General features: G+C 35.3%; 1 protein-coding gene across 1 annotated transcript in view; it reads right to left on the reverse strand.

Annotated features, from left to right (window-relative positions):
• Nucleotides 1-25,000, reverse strand: part of FOXP2 (forkhead box P2) — a 328,025-nt gene that overhangs the window by 6,680 nt on the left and 296,345 nt on the right. Inside the window, exons 18-19 of the mRNA XM_014591194.2 lie at nt 24,880-24,949; nt 23,939-24,102 (exon numbers count right to left, since the gene is read on the reverse strand). Of these exons, the coding sequence (XP_014446680.1) occupies nt 23,939-24,102; nt 24,880-24,949 (234 nt within the window). The remainder of the gene's footprint in view (nt 1-23,938; nt 24,103-24,879; nt 24,950-25,000) is intronic.

Here is a 25,000-nt window from a genome sequence, read left to right on the forward strand (position 1 = left end):
TCTGTGTGTGCACAGAACCTGGATTCTTCCCTGTATTCTCCTGATTCATATCCTGTCTACTATTTATGCTCCTATTGATACTGTGTCTACCCCCTAAAAACGTTGCTGGCCTGTCCAACACCGATCTCCTACTTTGCACTGATGCCCTCCTTTGAACCTCGGAAGCATTTTCTGTTGACCATTCTGTTCATAACCATATAATCTTTGAATCCTAAAGCTGCATTGACTATGAAGATTTCTTATTTCATGTTTTCATCTTATATAACCGAAACAAGTGACTTTCCAAGTGTTTGCGTACAGCATAGCCAGGACTAGCATACACAAGAGCCTCTACAGTAAACCGTGTTATTCCTGCTATCCTGTTGCCTTAGTCATATTCATTACCATTTAACTCTTTCTGGAGTGATTGCACCTCACCTCTCCAACTAGACTGTGAACCTTGTGGATTGGATTAGGACACCCACACATAGAGCAATAGGTCAAGACTGACTGCCTAGTGGGTATAGTATAGCATAGTAATAGACCCATATACACACAGTAAGCACAAGTTGAATGAAAAAAATTGTGTACCATCAAGTCACTAAGAGTTTTATTTGCACTAAAAGAGAAATGTATATCTGGAATGCAATATTCTTGGAATCCTTTCCATTCAGAATTAGTAATGAAGATCTAAGAGTTGGAGAAGATGTAAATAAAACTTTGCCTTATGGCTATAGTATTAGGATGCTGATTTACTATAACAAACCAAACCAAAACCAGTAATTATTAACACATGACTTCTTTTTTTTTTTTTTTTGAGACTTTTTTCCTATAAGGCGTGTGTGCTTGCCAGAGAGACAGAGAGACAGAAAGCGAGAAATCCCCCCCCAGGGGAGATGACCAAGCCGCAATCCCTTCTCCATTCTCCTCTCAGGACTTGGGCATGCATGCACATGTGCCAGGCATGAGTTTAAGCCACTGGGTCTGGGACTCAAACCGCGGTCGACTACATAGGAGTCCAGTGACATAGCCATTACGCCGACTGCTGGTCCTTTAACACATGACTTCTAAAAGATCTTATTGCTACCAATACAATGGTGGAATATATCACAATACAAATTAAATTTCTGTTCTGATTATCTCTATTTATATTAGGATTCTCACTTTTGGAACTCAAAATGCTCCATGTTTTCATTGTCAGGTTGTGTGCCGAGTTAAAAGGAGTGGACCGCAATGAAACCACATGCCTTTGTGGGCTGCAGGATGAACACGTAGGGAAATCAATGTGAGACAATTAGCAATATCTTTCTCTTCTTGCTCCCTTTATAGTATATGAAGGCTATTTAATTTATTTCCGGAAAAATAATTGATATCTCCGTAGTATTTGTTTTCCCAAATTCTTCAAGATACCATGTGTTATACCATGAAAGGATAACTGAGTTTTCTTCTAGGAAAAATAATGCTCCCCTCTGGCATAGAAAGAACACAGACAATTCAAAAAAAGAAGAATATCTTTAAAACATCCCTGACAATTCAAAAAAAGAAGAATATCTTTAAATAAATTCCCTCTCTTCTGTGCTAACCAATCCTTCATTACAGATCTTCTTGTCAGATAGAAAAATTTAAAGATCTTTAATTACAATGCTGTAATTTAGTACAATAAATTTTATGTACTTAATATTTTTATTAACTTAACTGTAGCATACTAATACTGAGTAGTTTAGGTACGTCATTTATAATCTTTAGTTATGCAGCAGTGGTTAAGTAGTGAAGAATACAGTGTTTAAGAACACAGCGGACTTTCAAAACAAAATGTTCAAGTTTGAAACCTGGTCCTTTATTTCTTAACTACTGAACTTGGGAAAGCTACTTAATCTCTCTGTACCTCTGTTTCTTTATCCACCCAGCAGGGACAAAAAGGTTATTTAATCTTTATACAATCATAAGGGTTTAATAATTTTGTTTTTGTTTGTTTTTATTTTGTTTAGTTTTAAAGGCTTTTGCCATAGTCATCCGAGAGAGATAGTCAGTAAGACGGAAAGAGAGAAATCAGCCCCTGGGTAAGGGTGGCCATGTCGAAATCCCTTCTCTATTCTCCTCTTGAGATTCTGGGCATGCATGCACATGTTCCAGTGTAATTTTCAAGATGCTAGGTCCAGGACTCAAACCACATTCTACCAGGTAAAAATCCAGTGTCTTAACCACCCTGGACCCAAGGGATAAATGATTTTGTACATATGTAAAACACCTGAAACAGTGCCTAGGTCATAAATCAGTAAGTATTAGAGAAAGTCATGACATAATTACACACAACCTTCTACCTCTTTTGGAAAAAAGATACAGTATAAATACGTAAGTTAAATTTTAAACATGATATGAGTTTAATTACCTCTGAAAATATTTTAGTCCCTTTTTCTAAAGTGCAATTTTCATTACCACAACAGAAAAGTCATAAACAACCTATCTGTGTCCACACATCAGATGTCAAGTATTAGTGTTATTAAAGTAATGGCCAGTTACATTTACTTAATAGCATAGTAAAGGTAGTAAAATAAAAGGAACAAAATAACCCAATATATTGCTGTAATCATTCTAAAGAATTACTTGCTAGTGTATTTCTGATCTCTAAAATACTAAGCCAAAAGCCCAGGTCATGTCTCAGATCATTTTTAGATCAACAGAGGATAGTAATTGTCCATGTGGAAGGTCTGTCATTGAAATCCTATCTATATGGTCTCCACAGTCGTTTTATGCACATTGGGGTTTATGAAATCCTGACAATATACATTCATCTAGAGAAATGTTGAATACATTAACTCAAAGTGACTAAAAAATTAAAAACTTAAAGAGAGATAGCAATATATGCAGCAATATATAAAAAATAATTTTTCAGTGCCAGAAATTTCTTTATGCTGTCCCCTATATCCCTAATGATATAAAGAACATCAACCTCACTTTGACAGGAAAGGCCAATACCTAATATTACCATTATCCCCTCTGGTCAATGGCTTATTTAACAAAAATGTACCGAGCATCTTTCGTAAACAAGGCAGATGTGGGGATTTGAATATTTATCACAGAACTTGCAGTCTGGTGTGGTGGAAATGGTACTCAGAAATGATAAGAATGCCAGCTGTAGGTGTCCTAAGAGAAGTAGCAATTAAGTGACAGAAGAGGTTAACAGTTGGGACAGATAATTTGCCTCTAAAAGGAATTTCAATGTCTTAACACCATTAAAACACGTACGTATTTCTAATGGAATTCCTTAAAGACAGTATAGTAAAAGTAAATTCATATGGACATTATAAGAATTTTTTGATTATCCTGACAATAAAACCCTTTCTGGATTTGAAGATCTATTCTAGATGGTTTGGTTCATTGTGCCATTTTTTTCCCAACTGAGTATGCAGTGCTTCCTTTGCCTCTGGGATTTGAATTGTTTTATGGATTAAACTCCAGGTTTTTATTTGTTTGTTTGTTTTGTTTTGTTTTAAGTTTCTGCCATAGGGCATGAGCTCTCACCAGAGAGAGACCCAAGAGGGAAAGTCAGAAATCACTCCCCCACCCCCGCCAGGGAAGATGATCACTTCATAATCCTTTGGAATCTCAGTCAGTCATGTGGGAATTCAGTGCCTTAACCTCCACACCACTTCCTGGCCCCAAACTTCAGTTCTTGCTAGAGCCCTTAATAATAAATAAAGCAGAAGCTACTTAAAACAAATAGAATTTGTGTTTCCTGAAATAAAACTGATAACATCCTTAAAAACTTACAAAGGAAAAGAAAAGTTATGAGGCCACTGACATTTTATTGTGTCATTTATGGGATATGGAATAAAGAATAGTTATATTTAATGTATCTTAGGGCAGGATTCTAAGGAACCTGAATTAGATGATCTCACTGGCCATTCATTATTTACCGGGCATCTAGAATATGCCAGGCATTTGTATTCTTACAGGCTTATGTGTACAAACTTTTGGCACAGAGAGAAGGTAAATATGCCTATCTGGTAATCATTGTAGTAGTCTTTCTGAACTTGTAAAATATCTTACATTCCTTTAAGTAAATACTGAAGTAACTTCAACTTTGATTTTAAAGCAAATTGTCTATTCAGTAGATAATGAGTACTCCTTCCAAATAGAATCCAAGAATTTGTTGCAAATGCTTTAAAACTGGTTCTGTCCCTCAAACATGCTATCTGCTGGTCCAAAAAAGGCATGGCCACCTCTTAATTTGATATAGTTTACACTTGGGCGAATTAGAAAGATGTTTACAATTTTTTTTTCTTTTCTTTTTGTAATTGGGTAGAAAGAAGTGTTTAGTGATGGAGAGAAAATTTAAAAATCTGTTATTATTTACTGAAAAAGAAAGTAACTGAAATGGAAGTACTACTAGAAAGATAACAGTTACTTTTTGTTAGAGGAGAAAAGAATCCATTGAAAAGACATGGGCGTAGGGACATGGGTCTAGCAGTTGGTGTAATGGTTATGGTGCTGCACTCCCATGTAGTTGACCGTGGTTTGAGTCCAGACTCGGTGGCTTAAACTCATACCAGGTGCGTGTATGTGTGTATGTGCCCCAAGATCCCAAGAGAAGAATGGAGAAAAAGGGACTGCAGCGTGATCATCCCCCCCTGGGGGGTGATTCCTCGCTTTCTGACTCTCTGTCTTTCTGGCGAGCACACGTGCCCTATAGCAAAAACCTCTCCAAAACAAAACAAAATATCATGGGCCTAGCCATATTGGCTGGAACTGCTAAGACAACTGTACTCTGCAGCCTGGGACCATATAGGAGGCCTGGGTCAGTTTCCAATCCAACCTAAAGTTTCAGTTTCCAACCCAACATAAAGTCTGCCTGGGCCTGTAATCCTAGCATCTGGGGAGGTGGAGGCAGAAGGATTAAGAGCGCAAGGGTAGCCTGGGCAATAATACAACGAGACCCTGTCTGAAAAAGAGAGCAGTGCATGGTGGCATGTGTCTACAGTCCCAGCTGGAAGGCTGACACAGGATGATGACAATATGGTGAGGCCCTGTCTTAAAAGAAGAAAAGTATTACATATAATCCAATGGACTTCTGGCTCATAGAAACAATTGTTCCTGTTCTTGTAGAATTTCTAGTCTAATAGAGGAAATAAGATATATATATAATGTAATTTTAATACAGGACAGAATGTGGTTGGTGCCATTGACCAAGTGCTGATACAGGGGCCAGCAGGTGATATAGTGGATGTAGCGCTGGACTCCCACATTGTCAACCACAGTTTGAGTTTGAGTCCTGGATCTGGCAGCTTGAAACTTAAGCCAGGCATGTGTGTGTGCCTGGCCAAAATCCCAAAGAGGAGAATAGAGAAGGGACTGCAGCATGGCCGTTCCCCCCAGGGGTTGATACCTCACTTTATCTCTCTCAGTCTCTCTGTGTGTCTCTGGAGAGCACATGTGCCAAAAATCTCTTTGAAAAAAAAAGAAAAAAGAAAAGAAAAGAAAAGAAAAGTAAGATACACTCTGACAATGCAATCAGCGAATGCTATAGGAAGGAGGGAGGTGTCGCTTCTGGTAGAATTTGAAATATGTGTAAATTTTCATTATGCAAGGATGAGAGAAAAGATATTCTGAGTGGAAATGGGAAAAATGGAAGTTCTTAGATGGGTTATGGGAGTCCTAAGAGTGTGTAGAGGCCACCGAGAAAAAAGGATAGTAATAAAAAAATTTTTTTTAATGTTAGAAAAAGAGACCAAGCTCAGCTGATGAAGGGCCTTGAGTTATACTTGATGAAGCTTAAATCTATTCTCTGTTTTTTGAGTGAGAGAATGAAAAAACAGAAGAGCTTTAGGAAGAGGAATTTGCCAAGTGTAGACTGAGTGTAGGACACTGCAGGTAGGGCTACCAATTAGAAGCTTACTAACACCATGGAATAAAGCAGGAAGGGTCAGAACTAAGGCAGTAGGATTAGATGTGGTAGAGTGAAGTGGAGAATATAGGCAATAGGCTGAGGAGTAAAAGGTTTTGCACTTATTGGTCTTAAAATTCTAAGCATATAAAATATTTCCCTTTCATATTCTACCAAGGAGGTAGGAGGGACTAAATGCATGTCAACAATAATTAAGGTTAGGGATGGGACAGTGGTGCACTGGTAATACAACACTCTGAGAGGCCAGCCCACATGAGAAGGTTCTGGGTTCCCATCTAAACACCTCTCTGAACATGCTAGGTACATGAGCGACCATGACCCAGGACTGGATGAAGTTGGGGGTAGATTGAGGTGTGGAGGCCCTGGTGGGAGTGCTTGTCTCTCCCTCACTTGCACATGAAAGATAAAAATGATAGACAAACAAAAAAATACTGAAAGTTAAAAACAGAGCATGACTGACTTTACATAACTCTCATGCAATTGTGATGAACCTTTATACTTGATGCTTTAATTTTCTAGAAGGAGAGGAAGCAGATCTCTCTCGGATATTAGGAAGCTAAGATGAAAAATGCTGGAAACTGATTTCACCACAGTACTCTTTGTGATTAAAATGATAGTAGTTGCAATGGCCACAATAACACTGGTATTTAGTCTTTGGAAATTTTATTTACTTATTTTTTAAAGAGTTTTTTTGCCTTCAGAGTATGTGTTCTCACCTGATAGAGAAATACAGAAACAGAGACAGTGAGAGGGAAAGTGAAAAATCACTCCCCCAGGGGGAATGGCCATGCTGCAATCCCTTCTCCTCCATTCTCCTTCCGGGGTCTCGGATACACACACACAAACACACACACACACACACACACACACACACACACACACACTCAGACTCAGCATGAGTTTCAAGCCATTGGCCCAAGACTCGAACTGCCATCGACCATACTGGAGTCCAGTGACAAAATTACTATGCCATCTACTGCCCTAAATTTATTTACTTTTAATGTTTAGTCTATGTTCTTATAGCATTTTAAAGAAAACTGTATTTAAAACTGAATATTTAGGGAAAAGAGCATAAAGTGTAATTACTGTCTCAAGTAAAAAAATTATCTATTTCCAGAGAGGTGTAGCAGAAAAGAAAAGGGATGAGCTTTTTAAAAAGTAGGCAACACTCACTTGGGGTTTGCTAGGCATCTCCAAATAATTGGTGATTTTTTTTTTAATGCCTGTATTAGCAGCTCAGTGATTAATGAACTCTAAAACACACTCTCCAACTCTCCTGTCTCACCACATCCTCAGGTTTTCCTTTCTAGGAAGACTGGCCATGCCGAGGCAAAGAAATTATTACCTATTCTCTGAATGACCTTCACGTGTTAGTCACCTTTGTTCCAATCCTCATATCCTTTGCGCCTATCTTCTCTGTCCTCATCTCTAACACTGGGTTGAAACATTAATGATTGCTATTTTTGTAGGCAAAAAACAGTCAAAGCTAAATAATTTCATAAAGTTCACGCTAAAAATTAAATTAATGATAAGCCTAACTCAAAGTTGCAGCTTCCATGAAGTCTCTTCTGATGCCGTGTACCTGCACATACTTACATCTCTGACTCCATAATCTGCTAGCAATTCTCTCCATCCTGTCGTGTAGTTTCCCTCATCCATGTACTTACTCATCATTCTATCAGAATTTCACCTCTGTAGATACAGATCATTTGCCATGGTTTCTACCACAGTGTGTTGCACATAAAGGGTACTCAATAAATACTTATTTAGCTAAGGCCCATGGTGGTGCTAATGGTAAGGCACCATTACATGGGGCTGGGACCACATTGGAGGCCCAGGTTCAAATCACAGACCAACATGGACAGGCTGGGCATTCAAGTTAATTGGGAGGCTGGGGCAGAGAATCCCAAAAGTGAGACTCTGTCAAAAATATCCTTCTCTCTCTCTTGCAGTCATTAAAAAAAAAGAAAGAAAAGAAAAGGGTATTCAATTAAAAAAAAAAAAAAGAAAAAAAACCTCATCTCTGGACTAGTCAACCTGTCAAGCCTCTACTTGAAGGGATTGCAAAGTAGCTGTTGATTTTTATACCCTAGGTTAATCTTTCAGTTTTACAGTTGCCCTCAGTAATGGTTTATAACGAAAACACAAACAGAGGACTAGCTTACAGTAATAGACTGATTTATTGCCCAAAGAAATGTGTTGCTTCTTTTGTTGTGAAATTTATAAGTTCCTAAGGCACCAGTGGAAGGCACAAGAAATGTTAATGTTTGCCTACACCCTAAAGCAGAGTCAAATTATAATGGGAAAGTTTATCTTTTAGATTGTGGTCACATAGTATATTCCCTAGAGGAATGTAAATTGTATTCATTTTTCCCTTATTCTAAGTAAAGAATAAGTAAAAGGCCCTATAAACTGTCCCTGTTTTTCTCTAGAATAAGAAAGTACCATGAATAAAGTTCTCTTATACTGAGATGTTCAAAATATATTTAAGTCAATAGATGTAAGACTGTAGAATCACAACAGGATTTTCTTACCTTATTGAGATAGTACCAAATATAACAATTAAAATACTTATATGCTGTTATCATTTAATGGCACAACATAAATTTCTTAGGCTTTTTTAGAAATGTAATATTTATTAATAAGATAAAGCTAATAATAAAGATTTGAGTATTCAATTTTATGATAGATGTCAATAAATACTGTGAAGGGAAATGTACAATTTAGGGCTCATATTTGTAATAAGGGCAATTTTAGGCAATACAAAGTTAATTTTATCATTTACAAATCAAATCTAAGTGCTACACTAGATTGAAATTGCTTTTATATGGTTTACACACTGTAAATGAGTCATATCTTTTCTTCTTATAATCCTAGTATCTAAGAAAATGTTTAATATATTTACAAAGTATTCCTACCAAACGAGTCATAAACATCTTTTTTTACAAGGAGATACGGTCTATCTTTAAAAATCCTATAAAAATGACTCTAACCTCCTCTCTTCCTTAATACACGTGAAAGATACAACATCCTTCTATCAGTAACCATGGATCATTACTATAAAAAATAGTTACTCCCAAGATAATACTTACAAAGCTATCCTCAGAAACAGTGTTAGGACCCTGATGCTTTAATTTTACTGTGGAAATTGATTTTATTTGACCCACTATAGCAGTCTTTATCCAGTAAAATGAACTTACACATGCAGTACTTTGAGAAACATACTGAATGCACTGAAATACATGGAGCCCTCAGACCTGCATTTATTTCCCACTCGGTGTAGAACTGTTCAAGTCCTTGTTTTAAGAGTCTTGGTCCTTAGTTCTACTTGTTTAGTTTTAATATCTTTAAGTTACATGGAAAATACTGATTCACTCCAGCAAAAATGGTTATAGGGGCTAGCAGGTGATACAGTGGTTGAGGTGCTGGACTCCCACATGACTGAATGTAGTTCAAGTCCCAGACCTGGTGGTTTGCTTTCTCACTTTCTCTCTCTCTCTCTCTCCATCTCTCTCTAGTAAGTGTGAAAAAAAAAAGTAAAATTAAGTACATACTTCTAAGAAAAAGCTCTCCTGATTAAAAAAAGAAAAGAAAATGGCTGTAATCATACAAAATGTTCACTGTGTCTTAGTTATTGTTAAGCCCTAGTTAATTAATAACATTTTAAAATATTAAAATAGACCTAGTTCCCCATTGATTTGCATAGGTGTTGACTATTTTACAAAATAGTATTAAAAAACTCTCTGGTTAAAAGGAAATGCTGGAGCAATATAGAGTTTTCTTTTTAACTCTCTAATCTTTATTTAGTACTTGGCACACAAGGCTCTTCAATGAATGATGACAGCTATTAGCATCTAAGCAGTTAAAATAATCCAAGTATATGATTAGCACTTTAACCATCGATTTCATATGTGTTTGAATAAATTTTCATTCAGCTAGTTCCAATTTGCTAATGGCAAAATTCTTATGCTTACAAAATAAATATTGTTTTGAAGATTTAAAATGAATTCCAGAATGTAATTACAGGATTCTTTGAGATAGATTTAGTTTCATAGGCTCAATTTTTGTTTTTGTTTGTTATTCTTGAATAGTGAAGTCCTATAACTGATCGTTTATAACACATAATCATACACACAGAAAATTTTAAAAAGTCTTTTTTCCCCGAAGATGAAGTACAACAGGAAGACCAGTGCAATAACTGATGCTCATTTAGAGAACATAAAAAATACAGATTATGGAAATTCAATTTTACTCATTTCCTTTTCGTATACGTAGAAGGAAGTGATATAATTACATTTGGAATTTGATGTGAGATACATAAAAATTGCAAGTTTACTTACCTTCCTTCATATAGTCAGGTTCAAATCAGAAATTATTCATACATCTCAAATCTATGTCACTTTTAGAATGATATTTCATTTTTTTGTTTAGGAAGTATTTTAGTTTATTTAACATATCACTGAAATAAGCTAATAATGAGAGGGAATTGAAAGTTTTCTATAAGTAAGTTTACTTGTAAAACAAAACATTTCGTTAGTACTTTGCATACTGAGAGCTAATCTTAGACTAATGTGAATAATTAAACAAAGCAGTTCATTCAGTCCTAAAGAAATTTCATTTTTGTTTTATTATTTTAAAATGATCATCCAGATATTTTCCCACTAAAATTCATATTTTATATATTTCAGTTTCAATGTATTTCTTTATTTAGAAGGAGAGAGTGAGATAAGGCACCCCAAGAGAGTCTCAACTCTACAATCTGTCCCCAGCCTCAGCCAGCCCTGGATGATGGGCATGAGTGCACCCTGCATACTCAGGGCGGCTGGGGGACCTGATGTAGGAACCTTCCCCTGTGTGGCTGCCTAAAGGAGCCCTGTGGTAAAACACTGTACCATCATCTGGCCCCTAGATTTTATATTCTATATTTTTTTAAGTTTTTTGCTATAGGGTACACTTGTCAAAGAAGACACACACACACACACACACACACACACACACACACACACACACACACAGAGAGAGAGAGAGAGAGAGAGAGAGAGAGATTTCAGTTTCAATGTATTTCTTTATTTAGAAGGAGAGAGTGAGATAAGGCACCCCAAGAGAGTCTCAACTCTACAATCTGTCCCCAGCCTCAGCCAGCCCTGGATGATGGGCATGAGTGCACCCTGCATACTCAGGGCGGCTGGGGGACCTGATGTAGGAACCTTCCCATGTGTGACTGCCTAAAGGAGCCCTGTGGTAAAACACTGTACCATCATCTGGCCCCTAGATTTTATATTCTATATTTTTTTAAGTTTTTTGCTATAGGGTACACTTGTCAAAGAAGAGACACACACACACACACACACACACACACACACACACACAGAGAGAAAGAGAGCGCGAGAGAGAGAGAGCAGAGAGAGAGAAAGAGGGAAAATGAGAAATCATCCCCAGAGGGGATGGCCATGCCACAATCCCTTCTCCTCAATTCTCCTCTCAGGATTTTAGGTGTGCATGAACTCATGCCCAGTGTATTTTCCAAGCCAGCAGGTCTGGGACTCAAACTGTGCACTTGGTCATGTGGGTTCCAGTCACCTTAACCACCATGCATGCCACCTGGCTGGCCCAATTTATATTCTAAATTTAAGTACTCTTTAGTGAAACATTCGATTCTTTTATTTATGTAAGTGCATAAATTGACTATACAATTAAAAACAAGTAGGAGAGAAAAACTAGTTATTTTATCACATAAATTCTGAAACAGATCTTTACTAGTATTATTCAAATTTTTGGAATTTCTTATATTTAAAAAGTGTTTTCTCTTTGTAGACTAAAATAACATTTTACATCAAAATTTTTGTGTTGATTTGCCCTTTGTTTAATTTTTTTATAATAACTATCTTATTTAACTTTACTTATTTATTTTAATTTGAACAAGAGGGACAGAGTGAGAATGAGAGAGAGAGGGGGAAAGCGAGCTGCCAGGTCTGGGACTCGGTGCCAGGTCTGGGACTCGAACTGCAGTCGGCCATGTGGGAGTCCAGTGCCTTTACTAGCACGCCCCCTCTGGCCCCAATTTCATTTTAAATGTTTCTATGTAGCTGGTGCCATGAGGACAGTACTCATACCATTCTAGTTCTACAGAAATAAAAATTCCCTTTTTCAGTCTTTTTTTTTGGAGAGGTTTTTGCTATAGGGCATGTGTGCTTGCCAGAAAGACAGAGACAGGGAGACAGAAATCAGCTCCCCACCAGGGGGGATGGCCAGGCGGCAATCCCTTCTCCTCCATTCTCCTCTCGGGATCTTGGGCACACACGCACACGCACCCAGCGTGAGTTTAAATCACCAGGTCCGGGACTCGAACTGCTGTCAACTACATGGGAGTCTAGCGACATAGCCATTATGCCAACTGCTGTCCTCATTATTTTTTTTGGTGGAAGGAGAACACTGGGAAGAGAAGTGGGGAAGTATAATGTATAGTTAGCAAGGAAGTCAGCCTTTTTTTTTTTCTTTGCATATATGTCCAGTGACATAGCCATTACGTCAACTGCTGGTCCCTCTTTCTCATTCTCTTGATTAAAAGGAAAAGATTTCTCCTCACATTAATGTGCAACTATGGAAAGGAGATTCAAAAAGTGGAGTGAACAAATGATTCCTCATTCTATATATACCTTGTATACTTTGCTTTATCTGAGAAATAAGTAAAACATGCCCTACTAAATCACCACTTTTCTCCCTAGGGAATTATAAACAGCCAAACAGATTTTAGATTTTAGTTTTCATCCAAAATCCACGATACAACTGTAATCCTAATATGTTTAATAAATCTGATCTTCCTTTCTTCTATTTTCTAAAAAATGCAATTGCAAATAAGGTGTTTCAAACAATTGTAATAAAAGTTTCCCTTCTAAGATATATTTTCATTTTTAATGATACAGTTTATGATTCTACCCTACATCTCAGTAGATCTGACCCTATGGTGGTATTCCAAAGTTCAATTTTAAGTCAATATAAGTTCTAAGAAATGTAACAAAAAGGTGGGTTAAGGTTAATGAAACATAATTTCATAAACTGCATGCATATATATGTATATCAAAATTTATCTAAGAGTTCTTGCCCTTACCTTCAACATTATATTAAAATTTATTCAAATTTATGCAACATTGTTTAAAGAAACTGGATTTTACATGATTTAGAAGCTCTCTCCCAAATGACTTCCCACAGTCTGGCTATAGTGTCAATTAAAAAACACACAAACTCACACAACAAAATTCTTTAAGATTTTTCACTGTTAAATGTTTCTTCCTAAAAATGATGTATATTGTAATATTCTGGCTTTGAGGGTCACAGATTACATATGTAGGCTGAAAAACCCTATTTAGTACTACAGAGATATACAATGATTAAGTTATATAAAAATAAATGTTTAAAAAGCTTCACTGTATTTGAATTTATGAAAGTAACAGATGTGTTGGGGCCAGCAGGTGGCATGGTAGTTAAAGTGCTAGACTTCCATGTGGCCTACTGCGGTTGGAGTTCCGGACCTGATAACTTGTTTCTTACTTTTCCTCTCTCTCTGGTCAAATTTAAAAAATAATAATAATAAAATTAAATTAAATAATTTTAGAAAGGTAAAAGATGTAACCAAAACACCTGTAATAAAATGAAAGTATAAATGTACTTTTTCATTCATGAGTACAAATATATTATGCCCAAACTTGGAATCAAATTAATTGCCCATTGACATACAATTGAAACTATTTCATTTTATGTCTTATAAATGGTAAGTTCCCATAAACGTTCAGTTATGAATCTAAGAATCCTTATATGTCTAATCTGTTGGCTGGAAAAATAAAAGAAAACCTAAATCACATTTTGACCCATGGCTGGTAGGTCAGATGTGCTGCTACTCCAATTCCCCTTTCAAGCATTCATCCAAAAAATCATATTTTGGCCTTAATCTTTGGGCCAAATTTCAGTCAGAAATGGAATGGGTGATATGAGTACATAGATTGTGTGTTGTAATTTCTCTCTAGTTCCCTGTTTGATAATGGGCTCTGACTCCTTTAAGATCTGGATCTCAAAGACCTCCATTTGAGTCCTATGGCTGTGGCCAGCCCTTGCGGACATGGCTGACCCTTTGTCTGGACTGTTATCTATTTCCCATTACCAAATTGCCCCAGTAAGGTGTTGTCCACTACTACTAGTTCTTTGTAAAGCTGTCTCTTGGGATATCTTTACAAAGGCCACTTTCCACCTGGATTACATGAGATTCATGTCACTAGGTCTTTCAAATTTTTGAAACTAGTACTCTGTTGGAACTATTCCTTTGCTCTAATTACACCGTAAGACTGACTCAAACTCCAGGTTTCTGTTGAACTATGCTTAATTATACTTGGTTCTAAACATGAAAAGGAAACAGGACATAAAAACAAGATGTACCTTTTATATTAAACCTACGGCATCATATTCTTCTTGACTTGTTAATACAAAAAAAAAAAAAAAAAAGGAACCTGAGGAGACCAGCAGATGGCATGGTGGTTAAGGCACTGGACACTCCCACATGGCTGACAACTGTTCAAGTCCTGGACCTGGTGGCTTGCTTTCTGACTTTCCCTCTCTCTCTTTCTCTGTGTCTCTCTCTAGTAAAATTTAAAGAAATGAATGAATAAATTAAATTAAAAATAAAATAATTCTTTTGAAAAAAAGGAACCTGAGGTTTAGTGTTGCAAATATAAATCTGTTGATAGTAACACTGTGGGATGAATGATTACTACTTATCTTCCTGCCTTTTAAGTATCTTGGTGATATTTCTCTATTTTCAGTCTCCAAAGATGAAGATAATGTTGAGCCAACTAAAGAATGTTAGTGTCCACTAGTTATGTTAAACTCTTTGATCATCTCGTTTACAAAAATTATATAAAATATTTAACTTTCTCCCAGTGATAAAAACTGATTATGAAATATAGTAACCCTGTTTTTTTTTATTTAATTTATCATTTAATTAATTTTTAAAATTTACTATAGGGCACACATGCTCACTAGAGACAGAGAGAAAGGGAAAGTGAGTAAACAAGCTGCCCAGGTCCAGGACTCAAACTGTGGTTGGTCAATGTGGGCCTTAAACGCCATGCCACCTGCTGGTCCCAGTAACCCTGTGTTTTAAACCATGTTTATTGATATTGAAATACTGAAGTATAATATAATACTTATGTGAGAGTGGAAAATTTTAAATTCTGAATAAGTAGTCAAATGTACATAATTTTAACATATATTAAAACAATTTGTGATGCAAATTACCTTCACTTAAAGTAATATTCTGAAATGATAGTTAACTTTGCATAATAAATATCTCGAGTCATATGTCTATATTTACCAAATATGCATCTACTTCCCAAGCCCTACGTTAAAAGCTGAAATTAAAATACCATAAGGGTATGGAAAATTTCATTTTTTTCTGGTACTAGAAGTAGGAAAAATTAATACCGAAGCAATGTTCATTCTTTAACAATTAAGTAAATGACTTTGATCCTTAGAGAAAGAAAAAATTTAAGGTTCAACTGCTGTTAGTGCAAATGAAGATGTATTTTTCTAACAAAGTGGCTTCTTTAGATATAAAACAGAAGCCAGAGCTATAGTACTGTCAGCTCAAAGTTTTCTGACACACTTTGCCTAAATTGTGGGAATTCACACCACGGATGTCAGATATCATCTGATAGTTCTATAAAAATCCTTCAAAACCCTATAGGAACCCACAAATTTCCACAATTGGCACGGTGGGGATACAACACTTTTTAGCTGAAGGCACTGTACCTCTGGGAGGATCTTTTTATTAAGAGAGCTAGAATGAGTTGTAAATGCCACATATGGGGACTAGAATAATGCAAAAAAGAACAGCAGCTACTGATCCACACTTGTAGTACTTAAAAAAAAAAGATGAGATAATAAAGGGCTGGCATAATCATAAGTTCTGTACAATCACTTTGGAAAGAGATCTCAAAGCTAACTAGCAAAGTTAATGAAAAAGTTTAGAGATTAAATAAAAATGGAATTAAATCAGAACAAAATTTATGAGACCCAGAAATGTTAGGGAAACAAATTAAAGGTGACTGAAAAATTGTTAATTAAAAAATCTGTGAAAACATATGTGAGGCAAAAAAAAATATGCTTTTATGTTTAGAGTTTCATAATGTAACATAATGATTCAGAACGTCAGTAAAAATAGTACAGGCTTAACAAGAATGAAACAATGAGGAAGTGTGCATTCTGCTTGCTCAGTTTATCAGTCATATTTAACTGCTTTCTCTGAAATACAGAGCACTCCAATTTCAAATGCTTTTGTCCACTGAGAGAGTGCAGATCTGTAGGGGTTTTATATAAAATATCACTAACCTAAAGTGTAGGATCTGCAAATTCTGCATGCACCTACAAATAATGATTTAAATTTTAAGGCCAACAAAGAGAACAGAAGGAAGAAGGTAATATATTTGAAAATTTTCATTATGTCTTATGGCAAGTTACTGCTTAGATTTTCAATACTGTTTTACAAAGTGGGGGCCTTGAAGTCTCTTTTAGCTGACTTTGAAGGCAAAATATTATTTATGGAAGAGGCTAAAGTGTAACAATGGAAAGATTTTTTAAAAATGAGTTTCTCAAGAAGTAGAGGATGTTGTAAAGGCGACTAGGACAAGTGCTGTATAGAAAGTTTTGGGGTATGTAAACTATGAGTTTGACATATTAAAAAGACTACTGTGATCTATAATGTGGCCATGAAACAATACTACGCTGTTTCTTTTATAGGATATCTCAGTTTTTTATTTACTTACCCTAAAATTTTGGCTTCTAAAGACATGACAAATTTATTTTCTGGTCTAATAAGCAAGATAATAGTACTCTGTATGTAAGATTAATCTCTCTTGGAATTCATGTATCTGCTCTAATGAGAGGGAGAAAAAGGGACCAGCAGATGGCATAATAGTTACATTGTTGGACTCTCACATGGTCGACTGTGGCTCAAGTCCCAGGCCCAGAGGCTTGAAATTCATGCCGGGAACATGTGTGTACATGCCCAAGATCCTGAGAGGAGAATGGAGGAGAAGAGATTATGGCATGGGCATCTCCTTGGGTGTGATTTCTTGCTTTCTGTCTCTCTGTCTCTCTCTGGCTAGCACACATGTTCTCCAGCAAAAATCTATACAAAATGAAAATGACCTGTAATTAACATAGACTATTTAGCAAGTAGAATTTGAAATAACAGAGATAAGAGAATTCAGGAATAATACATAAGAAATAAGATGAAAATTCAACAGTAGGAGACTCTCATGATCAGAAATGGGAACAACATGACAATGGGAAGCTTTGTGTGTAAAGCCCTCAACAAAAACCAGCTCTAGAATGTTCATTTTGATCTCTGAGAACAAAATTTGAAAATATAAAAACAGGAATCCTATTTAATATTTTATAAGAGAAAGAAAAAGGTAAAAATCTAAACCAAGTTCTTGAGAGTTAGGAGGAAAAAAATCATTTAATAAAAAATAGCTGAGTTGAACCTAATGTGGTAGGAACATCATGAAATTCCTCTTTTTGCTTCGGGTTGGGAAGCAGACAAGAAAGGGATTGATACTACTATAGAAAGTTCAGCTTTTAAGTGTAGTCCAAATGTTTTCTTCTCTTTTCATTCATTTAAGTCTAACACATAGAAGAGGAAAGTAAGTTTAAATAATTTCTACCTTGGGGACAGCAGGTTGGCATAGAGTTTACGGTGCTGGACTCCCACATGGCTGACCACGGTTCAAGTCCTGGACCTGGCAGCTTGCTTTCTCACTTTGCCCTTCTCTCTCTATGTCTCTTTGATCAAACAAAACATAAATAGTAAATAATAACAAAATTAAATAAAGAAATATTTTTTAAAAATTTTCTACCTAAACACAGCATTAACCCTAAACTTTAAAACAGAATTTTTAGAAGTGAAAATCATATAAAATAAGAAACTAAAGTAATTTTTATCCATAATCTATAGAACTCTGAGAAGTGAAGTAAAAAGAGAGTGTTGGCACTGCAGTACATCAGGAAAGAGTATTATAAATTGTAATGATACTCAGCTCAGAATCTTAAAGGAAGTATCCAATGTATTTATTCATACCAGGGATGGTTCTAGAGCTCTTTAAATAGCAGGAAAAAAATAAAGATTATGAAAAAAATATCTAGTACTTATTTTGAACTAAAAAAATAGTTCACCAAAAAGAGGCAAACAAGTTTTCAAAATTTATAGACTCTATATATTAGGTTGTCAGAAAAGTTATGACACATTTTTTCATTTAAAAAAAAAACACAGAAAAATATGCCATGAATTTTTTTTTTTTTTTGAGAGGTTTTTGCTATAGGGCACGTGCGCTAGCCATACAGAGACCGAAAGCAAGAAATCACCCTCAGGGGGGATGGACATGCCGCAATCCCTTCTCCTCCATTCCCCTCTTGGGATCTTGGGCATGCACGCACATGCGCCCGGTGTGAGTCTTAAGCCACCGGGTCCAGGACACGAACAGCAGTCGACTACGTGGGAGTCCAGCGATATAGCCATTATGCTAACTGCTGGTGCCAATATGCCATGAATTTTTGAATGACCTAATAATTCTACCTGACTTTCACATTTCATATTTTTTGTAAAAATATCCTTGAACATCCACCTGATTTATGTTGCATTAGTTTCAATACTTTTTTCAATTCTTTTCAATGAGATAAACAAAATTTATCAAGATCTGTGAAGATAATTACAAGTGAAATGAAGAAGCCTGTCACTTTCTATTCACATAAATTTGGACAGTTATACTTACCAATTAAATAACTAAAATTAAAACTTAATAAGTACACTATACCAATATTTTAAAAATATCAGCTCCTTCATAAAATAAACATGATATTTAGCTATCCATTCTTCCTAAAATTTCTTTCTCTTCTTCAGGATTCTAAAAGAATTCCAGACTTTACTTTTGTAAGTATCACCCTTTAAAGTCAAATCATTTTTAATTAACTGTCCTCATCAATTTGATTCTTGAAAATCAGTATCATACTTCTATCAAATGCTTACTTAATATAGTAGAATGCCTTACTATATATTTGTACCATATATTATGTCTAAAACATTGTCTCTGTCCTTAAGGACTTGCCACTAACCTGTGAATATCTGCAAAATGAACATTTGTGTATGCAGAAAACACATGGACAAATGCACATGTGTACACATGTGCACACACATGTACAGGGTTAGTCCCAAATAGCAGTACAAGGATCAAGTCCTTAAGAAATGTGAAGCACAGTGTAGATAGTGACAGAAAAAAATTACTCGATAGCCTCCTCAAAAAGTAGAACTGGTTCCTGTAAGACAAAATTCAGGTAAAGGAAAATAGCACTAGTCCTGGAAAGGTAGAATTTAGGTAAGGGAAAGCAAAGAAACAGAAAAAGGAAAGATCACAAAGGCAAATATTAATAGTCTGACATAAAATAAGTGCTCTAATTGGGAAAAAGGCTTCATTCTGGGTACCATACAAGTAAAAATTAGAGAAGAAAAGGATTAAACTATGGAATGGGAATATAAATGATAATTTCACATTGCTTAGTCTCCAAAAATAATTTATAAGAAATATCAGGCTATATTTATTCTACTCTTCTAATGAATCAACCAACCCCAGGTACATATCCATACTCTACTATACAGAATTTTACTATAATGGAGTTGAATAAAAACATTAAACAGAGAATGTTTCAGCTTTTTTCCTTGAATGTAAGGATCCTTAGGTTCTTGGATTCTGCAAGTAAAATGCTTAATTCATCAGTTTTCCTTTTGAGCTGGTTCTCGAGTTCTGTGTGTGAGCTTTCAAAAAGGCTATGATTTTTCCTAACTTTTATCTTTGTCCCTAGCATCCAAGCAGTTTGTCTGGTACTTCTTTTCACAGTATTATCAATTCCTTCCCTTCAACTCCCCAGCCTTGTATTTAAGTCAATCTACTATAATGTCACAAGAATTACTCTTCTGCTTGCTGTAGTATCTCCAAATTCCAGAAAATCTTATATGTGAGTATCATTAAACCATAATTTATTGAATATACTTTCAGATTGCTCTTCTTTAAAGCATTTTTCTGATTGTGTCAAATTCAAGATTATTTTAGTGATAAGCTCCATTTTGAATAAAACAAGCACTATAGCTTGATATTTACGTCACTCAACAGTCTGGCCCCCACTTCATACAATCTAAATTCTGTTTTCCTTTATATAGTCAAAATTCCTGTCAAACATAATATTCAAAGATTTCTAGGCATATATTGAGAGGTTTTTCTTATAGGGTACGTGCGCTCACCAGAAAGACAGAGAGAGACAGAGAGACAGGAAGTGAGAAATTACCCCCCAGGGTGGATGGCCACATCACAATCCCTTCTCCTCTATTCTCCTCTCAGGATCTTGGGCATGCACGCACACTCGCCCAGCCTGAGTTTAAGCCACTGGGTCTGAGACTCGAACCACGGTCAACCACATAGCCATTCCGCTAACTGCTGGTCCCATGAGTTTTGGATTCCAGGTTGAAATTGTTCTTATCCTACAACTTCAGATAATATTTTCTTAGGTAAGGGAAAGCATAGAAGCATAAAAGTGTTTATTCCATTGACTCAGAATAATGTACTCTGAATTTGAATTTGTCTCCCAAAGTTTATGTGTTGGAAATATAATCTCCAATGCAATAGTGTTGATAGGTGATGCCTAATAAGGGTTCATTAGTTACCTAATTAATATCATTATCTCAAGAATAGACTTGTTATAAAAGTAGGTTTTCTCCCTGTTCTTTTTTCACTCTTGCCCTTTCTCATCTTCTTGCCTTCCACTATGGGATGATGCAACAAAAAAGGCCCTTTTCAGATATGGGCCTCTTGATCTTAGACTTCCTGGTCTAAGAAATTATAAGAAATACATCTTTGTTCTTTATAAATTACCCAGCCTCAGCTATTTTGCTATAGCGACACAAAATGGATGAAGAAATGCTCCCTATACGTTTTAAATTCTTGTGTCATATCATTGCACTTTCTTGGATCTTGCTTACTTCATGAATTACAAGAAAAAGTAGGAGGGGAAAAGGGGAATTTTCAAGGAAATAAACCACATATATATGAAGTGCTTAAAAAAGAATTGAAATATAAACTACAAAACTCTTTTTCATATTGTTTGTAGCCTCATTTAGAGCAACACAGTATATAAAAGGTAAAACAAATCATTACTTATATACATAGCACTATGAGAGCTACAAGAAGCAATTATTATGCTGCAGGCACCCATTTCATTTCCAAGATTCTTATAAAGTAGGTATGATTACTTACCTCATTTTCAGATGAGAAAACTGAGGAAAGAAATAGCGTTTTGCCTAATCCCACTCAGCTACTAAGTGTTTTATCCGCTATCAGAACTTTAACAATCTGGCAGCAGAGCCAGTATATTGATACCATTAGGCACTACTGCCTCTTACTCCTGTTGCATTAGCATAATTATCTACTCCAAAACAACAGGAAATACCATGACTTCAGTTCAGGACCGACAAGTATGCAATCTAAATGCTCTGTACAAGTTATTTTACTTCTATTTAATTTCCAAAATGGAAATACATTCGATTAGATGCAACCAGATTTTGATTAAGACAATTAGATCAATATTCTTCCTTTGCCACATAAAGCACAAGAAATAGCTTCAGATTCTTTAGCTATAAACACCTTAAAATTCTATCAAATGAAGACACAGAACACCCAAATAATAGTACATTAATATTTGACATGTAATACACTAAAATTTAATGACAGCAGCAGAAACAGAGTCAAAGGATGAATATTGACTTACAAGATAATTAAAAATCTGGTTATAATTTATGTAATTTAGAAAAAGACAAGGTTTGGGATCCCTCTCATTTTTATCTTTTCTAACGTTTATGGCCAAGTGAAGAGAAGCTTTTCTTTTATCTTGGGTAAATAAATACAAGAATTTTTCACATACACTAATTAATATGTATATAAAATGTAAGGTATATTAATTATAAATATTTTAATTTTATAAATCCATAGTGGCAATACATCAGACATTAAGTATACAATTTTTACATATCATTTTTTATATACTATTATTTCTCTAAGATATTTGCGTATCGTTTTTATATACTATTATTTCTCTAAGATATTTCGTGAGCAAATGTTAATCAAATTAGTAATATAATTAAAAATCTGAAATAACAGTTGCCAAATGAAGAATATGACTCGCCTAACAACACCATGATTTATACGAATTATTATTTTGGGTTGTAAAATACAGTCTTTAATACATTATTTTATTAAATCATTAATCCTTTCGTTTAATATTTTAGCACTAGATAATTGTATTTAAGAAACACTTCTTTACATATCCCCTATCTATGCTTTATAACAACCACTATATGCTGCATATGCGCGTGGGGAGCTGCACCAATACCTTAAACACTTTTATTACAAATGTCTTTCATTTCTCAGAGATAGGTCTTTTTTTAAAGGGGGAAAACAGGATCTAACTCTTGTTTGCTCTTTAAAGTTTTATTGTTTTAGCATTTTATACAGGGATTGAGCATTAGCATACTCAGGAGAACTGCTGAAAGTAAAAGGCCTCGAGCTACCCACTGCATGGCTGATAGGATAAAGCCAGGATATAAAAACTTTTGTCTGATTGCTCACTTTCCTTGTTTTAGAGTACTGCTACTCTCAAGAGCATATATTCATGTTCTTTCTACTTCGAGTTTTATTACTTCTTTTGTATTATTTAATACATCTAAAGACACTTCCAAAAGACAAATTTTTCCATTTTGAAAAAGTAATGGTTTGGAACCTGATAAAACACATTAACGTTCATGGTGTGTTTTTCGCAAAGGTGATAGAGTAAAAGTGCTATAAAGCAATTAGGCATATGATCTTAAAGACGTTAATATGTCAAATAGGATAAGATGTTTAAAAAGTCAACAAAATAATACCTTGTGAAAAGTCTCATGCAAATGGACATATAAAAAGACTGTCTTTTTCAGGTCTTTGGCTAGATAAAATAAAAGAAGTATATATAAAAATAAGGGGAAAAAAAGACTTATCACAATAACTTGAAATTCAAAATATATGTTGTTTATCTCTAGGAAGTATGGACATGAGTTACCACTGATTCCAACAAATGAATAGTGTATATGTATCATTATTCAGATTCTAAATTTTTTTCCCATGGATTCTAAGTTCTACCAGGGTCAACACTTTTTAGTAAACAAGAAACTGATACGCTTGACACTATTGAATAAGGCCAGGCATTTTTTCAAGTGTCATACACATTTCTGAAATCCACAATACATCAATTTTTAATACTTCTACTCTCTCAGCTCCATTAAAAAGATGGTAGGGGAAAGATTTTAGAGTAATTAATGATATAGTTAGCTGCTAAATATTAATAGGAATCGTAGTCTTGCATAAAATATAACATATAAACCTTGCCAATACAGACGCACCAGTAATTAAAGTTGAATATGTAATTACACTGATTTATAAGACAGGCAAAAAGTTACACTTTACTAGCTTCTATGTAAACTGTGGGTAACAGTTAAACTTTGAATTTTACGGTTTATAAAAATGGGCAATATCTTGACTACAGTTCATAAATGGTTTAGAGACCTGCAATAGTAGTAAAAATTACGACAACTTATTCCATCATGAATATTCTTACTGCATCACACAAACCAAAATGAAACAATGACCCATAAGATGTAGATCCATCTCAGACACTGCTTTACACCCAAGAGAATGTTAGCAGTACTAGGAATTTGTAGAACAATAATTAAAGGTCATTTGAGAAAATCTAAAAGATGGATTAAAATTTGATTTAGATACACTTTTTCATGTTAGGAACATGGTACAATTTAACTCCACTTGAACTCGAATTTGTTTTTACTTATATACCATTAACAACTTTAGAAGAATACTAAATTTTAGAAGCATATGAATATAGGTTCTTGCCTGCAGGGAATCTGTTAACCATACTTACATGTGGGGCTGAGGTGAGCAGCCTGGACTGCTGTTGCCATTGCTGTCGATGTGATCCAGGGAACCATTGAGGTCTTCGTGGACAGCCTGCAGGAGGCCACTGGATGCATTATTGATCAGACCAGGGTTACTTAGTAAAGGTAAACTGCTCTCCGCTAAGGCAGCCTAGTGAAAAGGAGAGGGTGTAAAACAACTTTTAGAATGCCCTTTAAAATCATTTTTAAAACCTATCTTCTTGGAATGGGTTCCAGTTGTGATACGGTTATTTTAGAAGCATTTAAATAAGATGTATGGGAAAGACAGAAATTCCTAATTGGCCACTTGTGGCAGAGATAGGAAGAAAATTAAGTAGGATATGATAATATAAACAATGCTTCTTACAGTAAACTTTCTCAATCATGTCTTAAACTTGCACATAGTGAAATCTTGAGTCCTCGTATGTAGAGAAGAAACACTCCAGGATAATATAAGCAGTTGCTCTGCTTTTTAAAAATGACCAGAACTTAACTCAAAATAAAGAAGTCCTGACATTTGCCTCCTCTGCATAAAAATTATATATTATAATTAAACTTTAAAGTTTTTGCCACAAGCACCATGTTCCCCAACACTATGATGTGAAATCATTTATGACAGCCTGGATAAATATTAATGCACAGTCACATGCATTTGCAAAAGCTTCTATCAATCTAGCATTTGCAGGAAAACCGAGTGTTCCAGATTTTGCCACAGGGTGTCCTTCTTGCTTCTTCACATCAAAAGTAGCCTGAATTAGAACCAGTGCTTTCTTCAGTACTAGGTACTACAACTTAGCTGGGTGATAAACCAACTATTAAGAGCAGTCACAATCCCGTCTAAATACAAAGCCAGGCCAAAAAAAAAAGAAAAGAAAAAAGCCAAGACATTCAAATGTAATAGGAATGGGAAAAACGTATTTAATATTACCTGCAAACTGGCATTAAGAGCTGCTCCATAGCCTAAACTGGTAGGTATATTTTTTACTAAGGTTGGGCTTCTAGAAGAAAAATAAAGATGATTTGTAAGTCAAAATATAAAATATGTGGAT

The sequence above is a fragment of the Tupaia chinensis genome, unplaced genomic scaffold, assembly GCF_000334495.1.
Source record: "Tupaia chinensis unplaced genomic scaffold, TupChi_1.0 Scaffold000540_1, whole genome shotgun sequence".
Classification (NCBI taxonomy): Eukaryota; Metazoa; Chordata; class Mammalia; order Scandentia; family Tupaiidae; genus Tupaia; species Tupaia belangeri.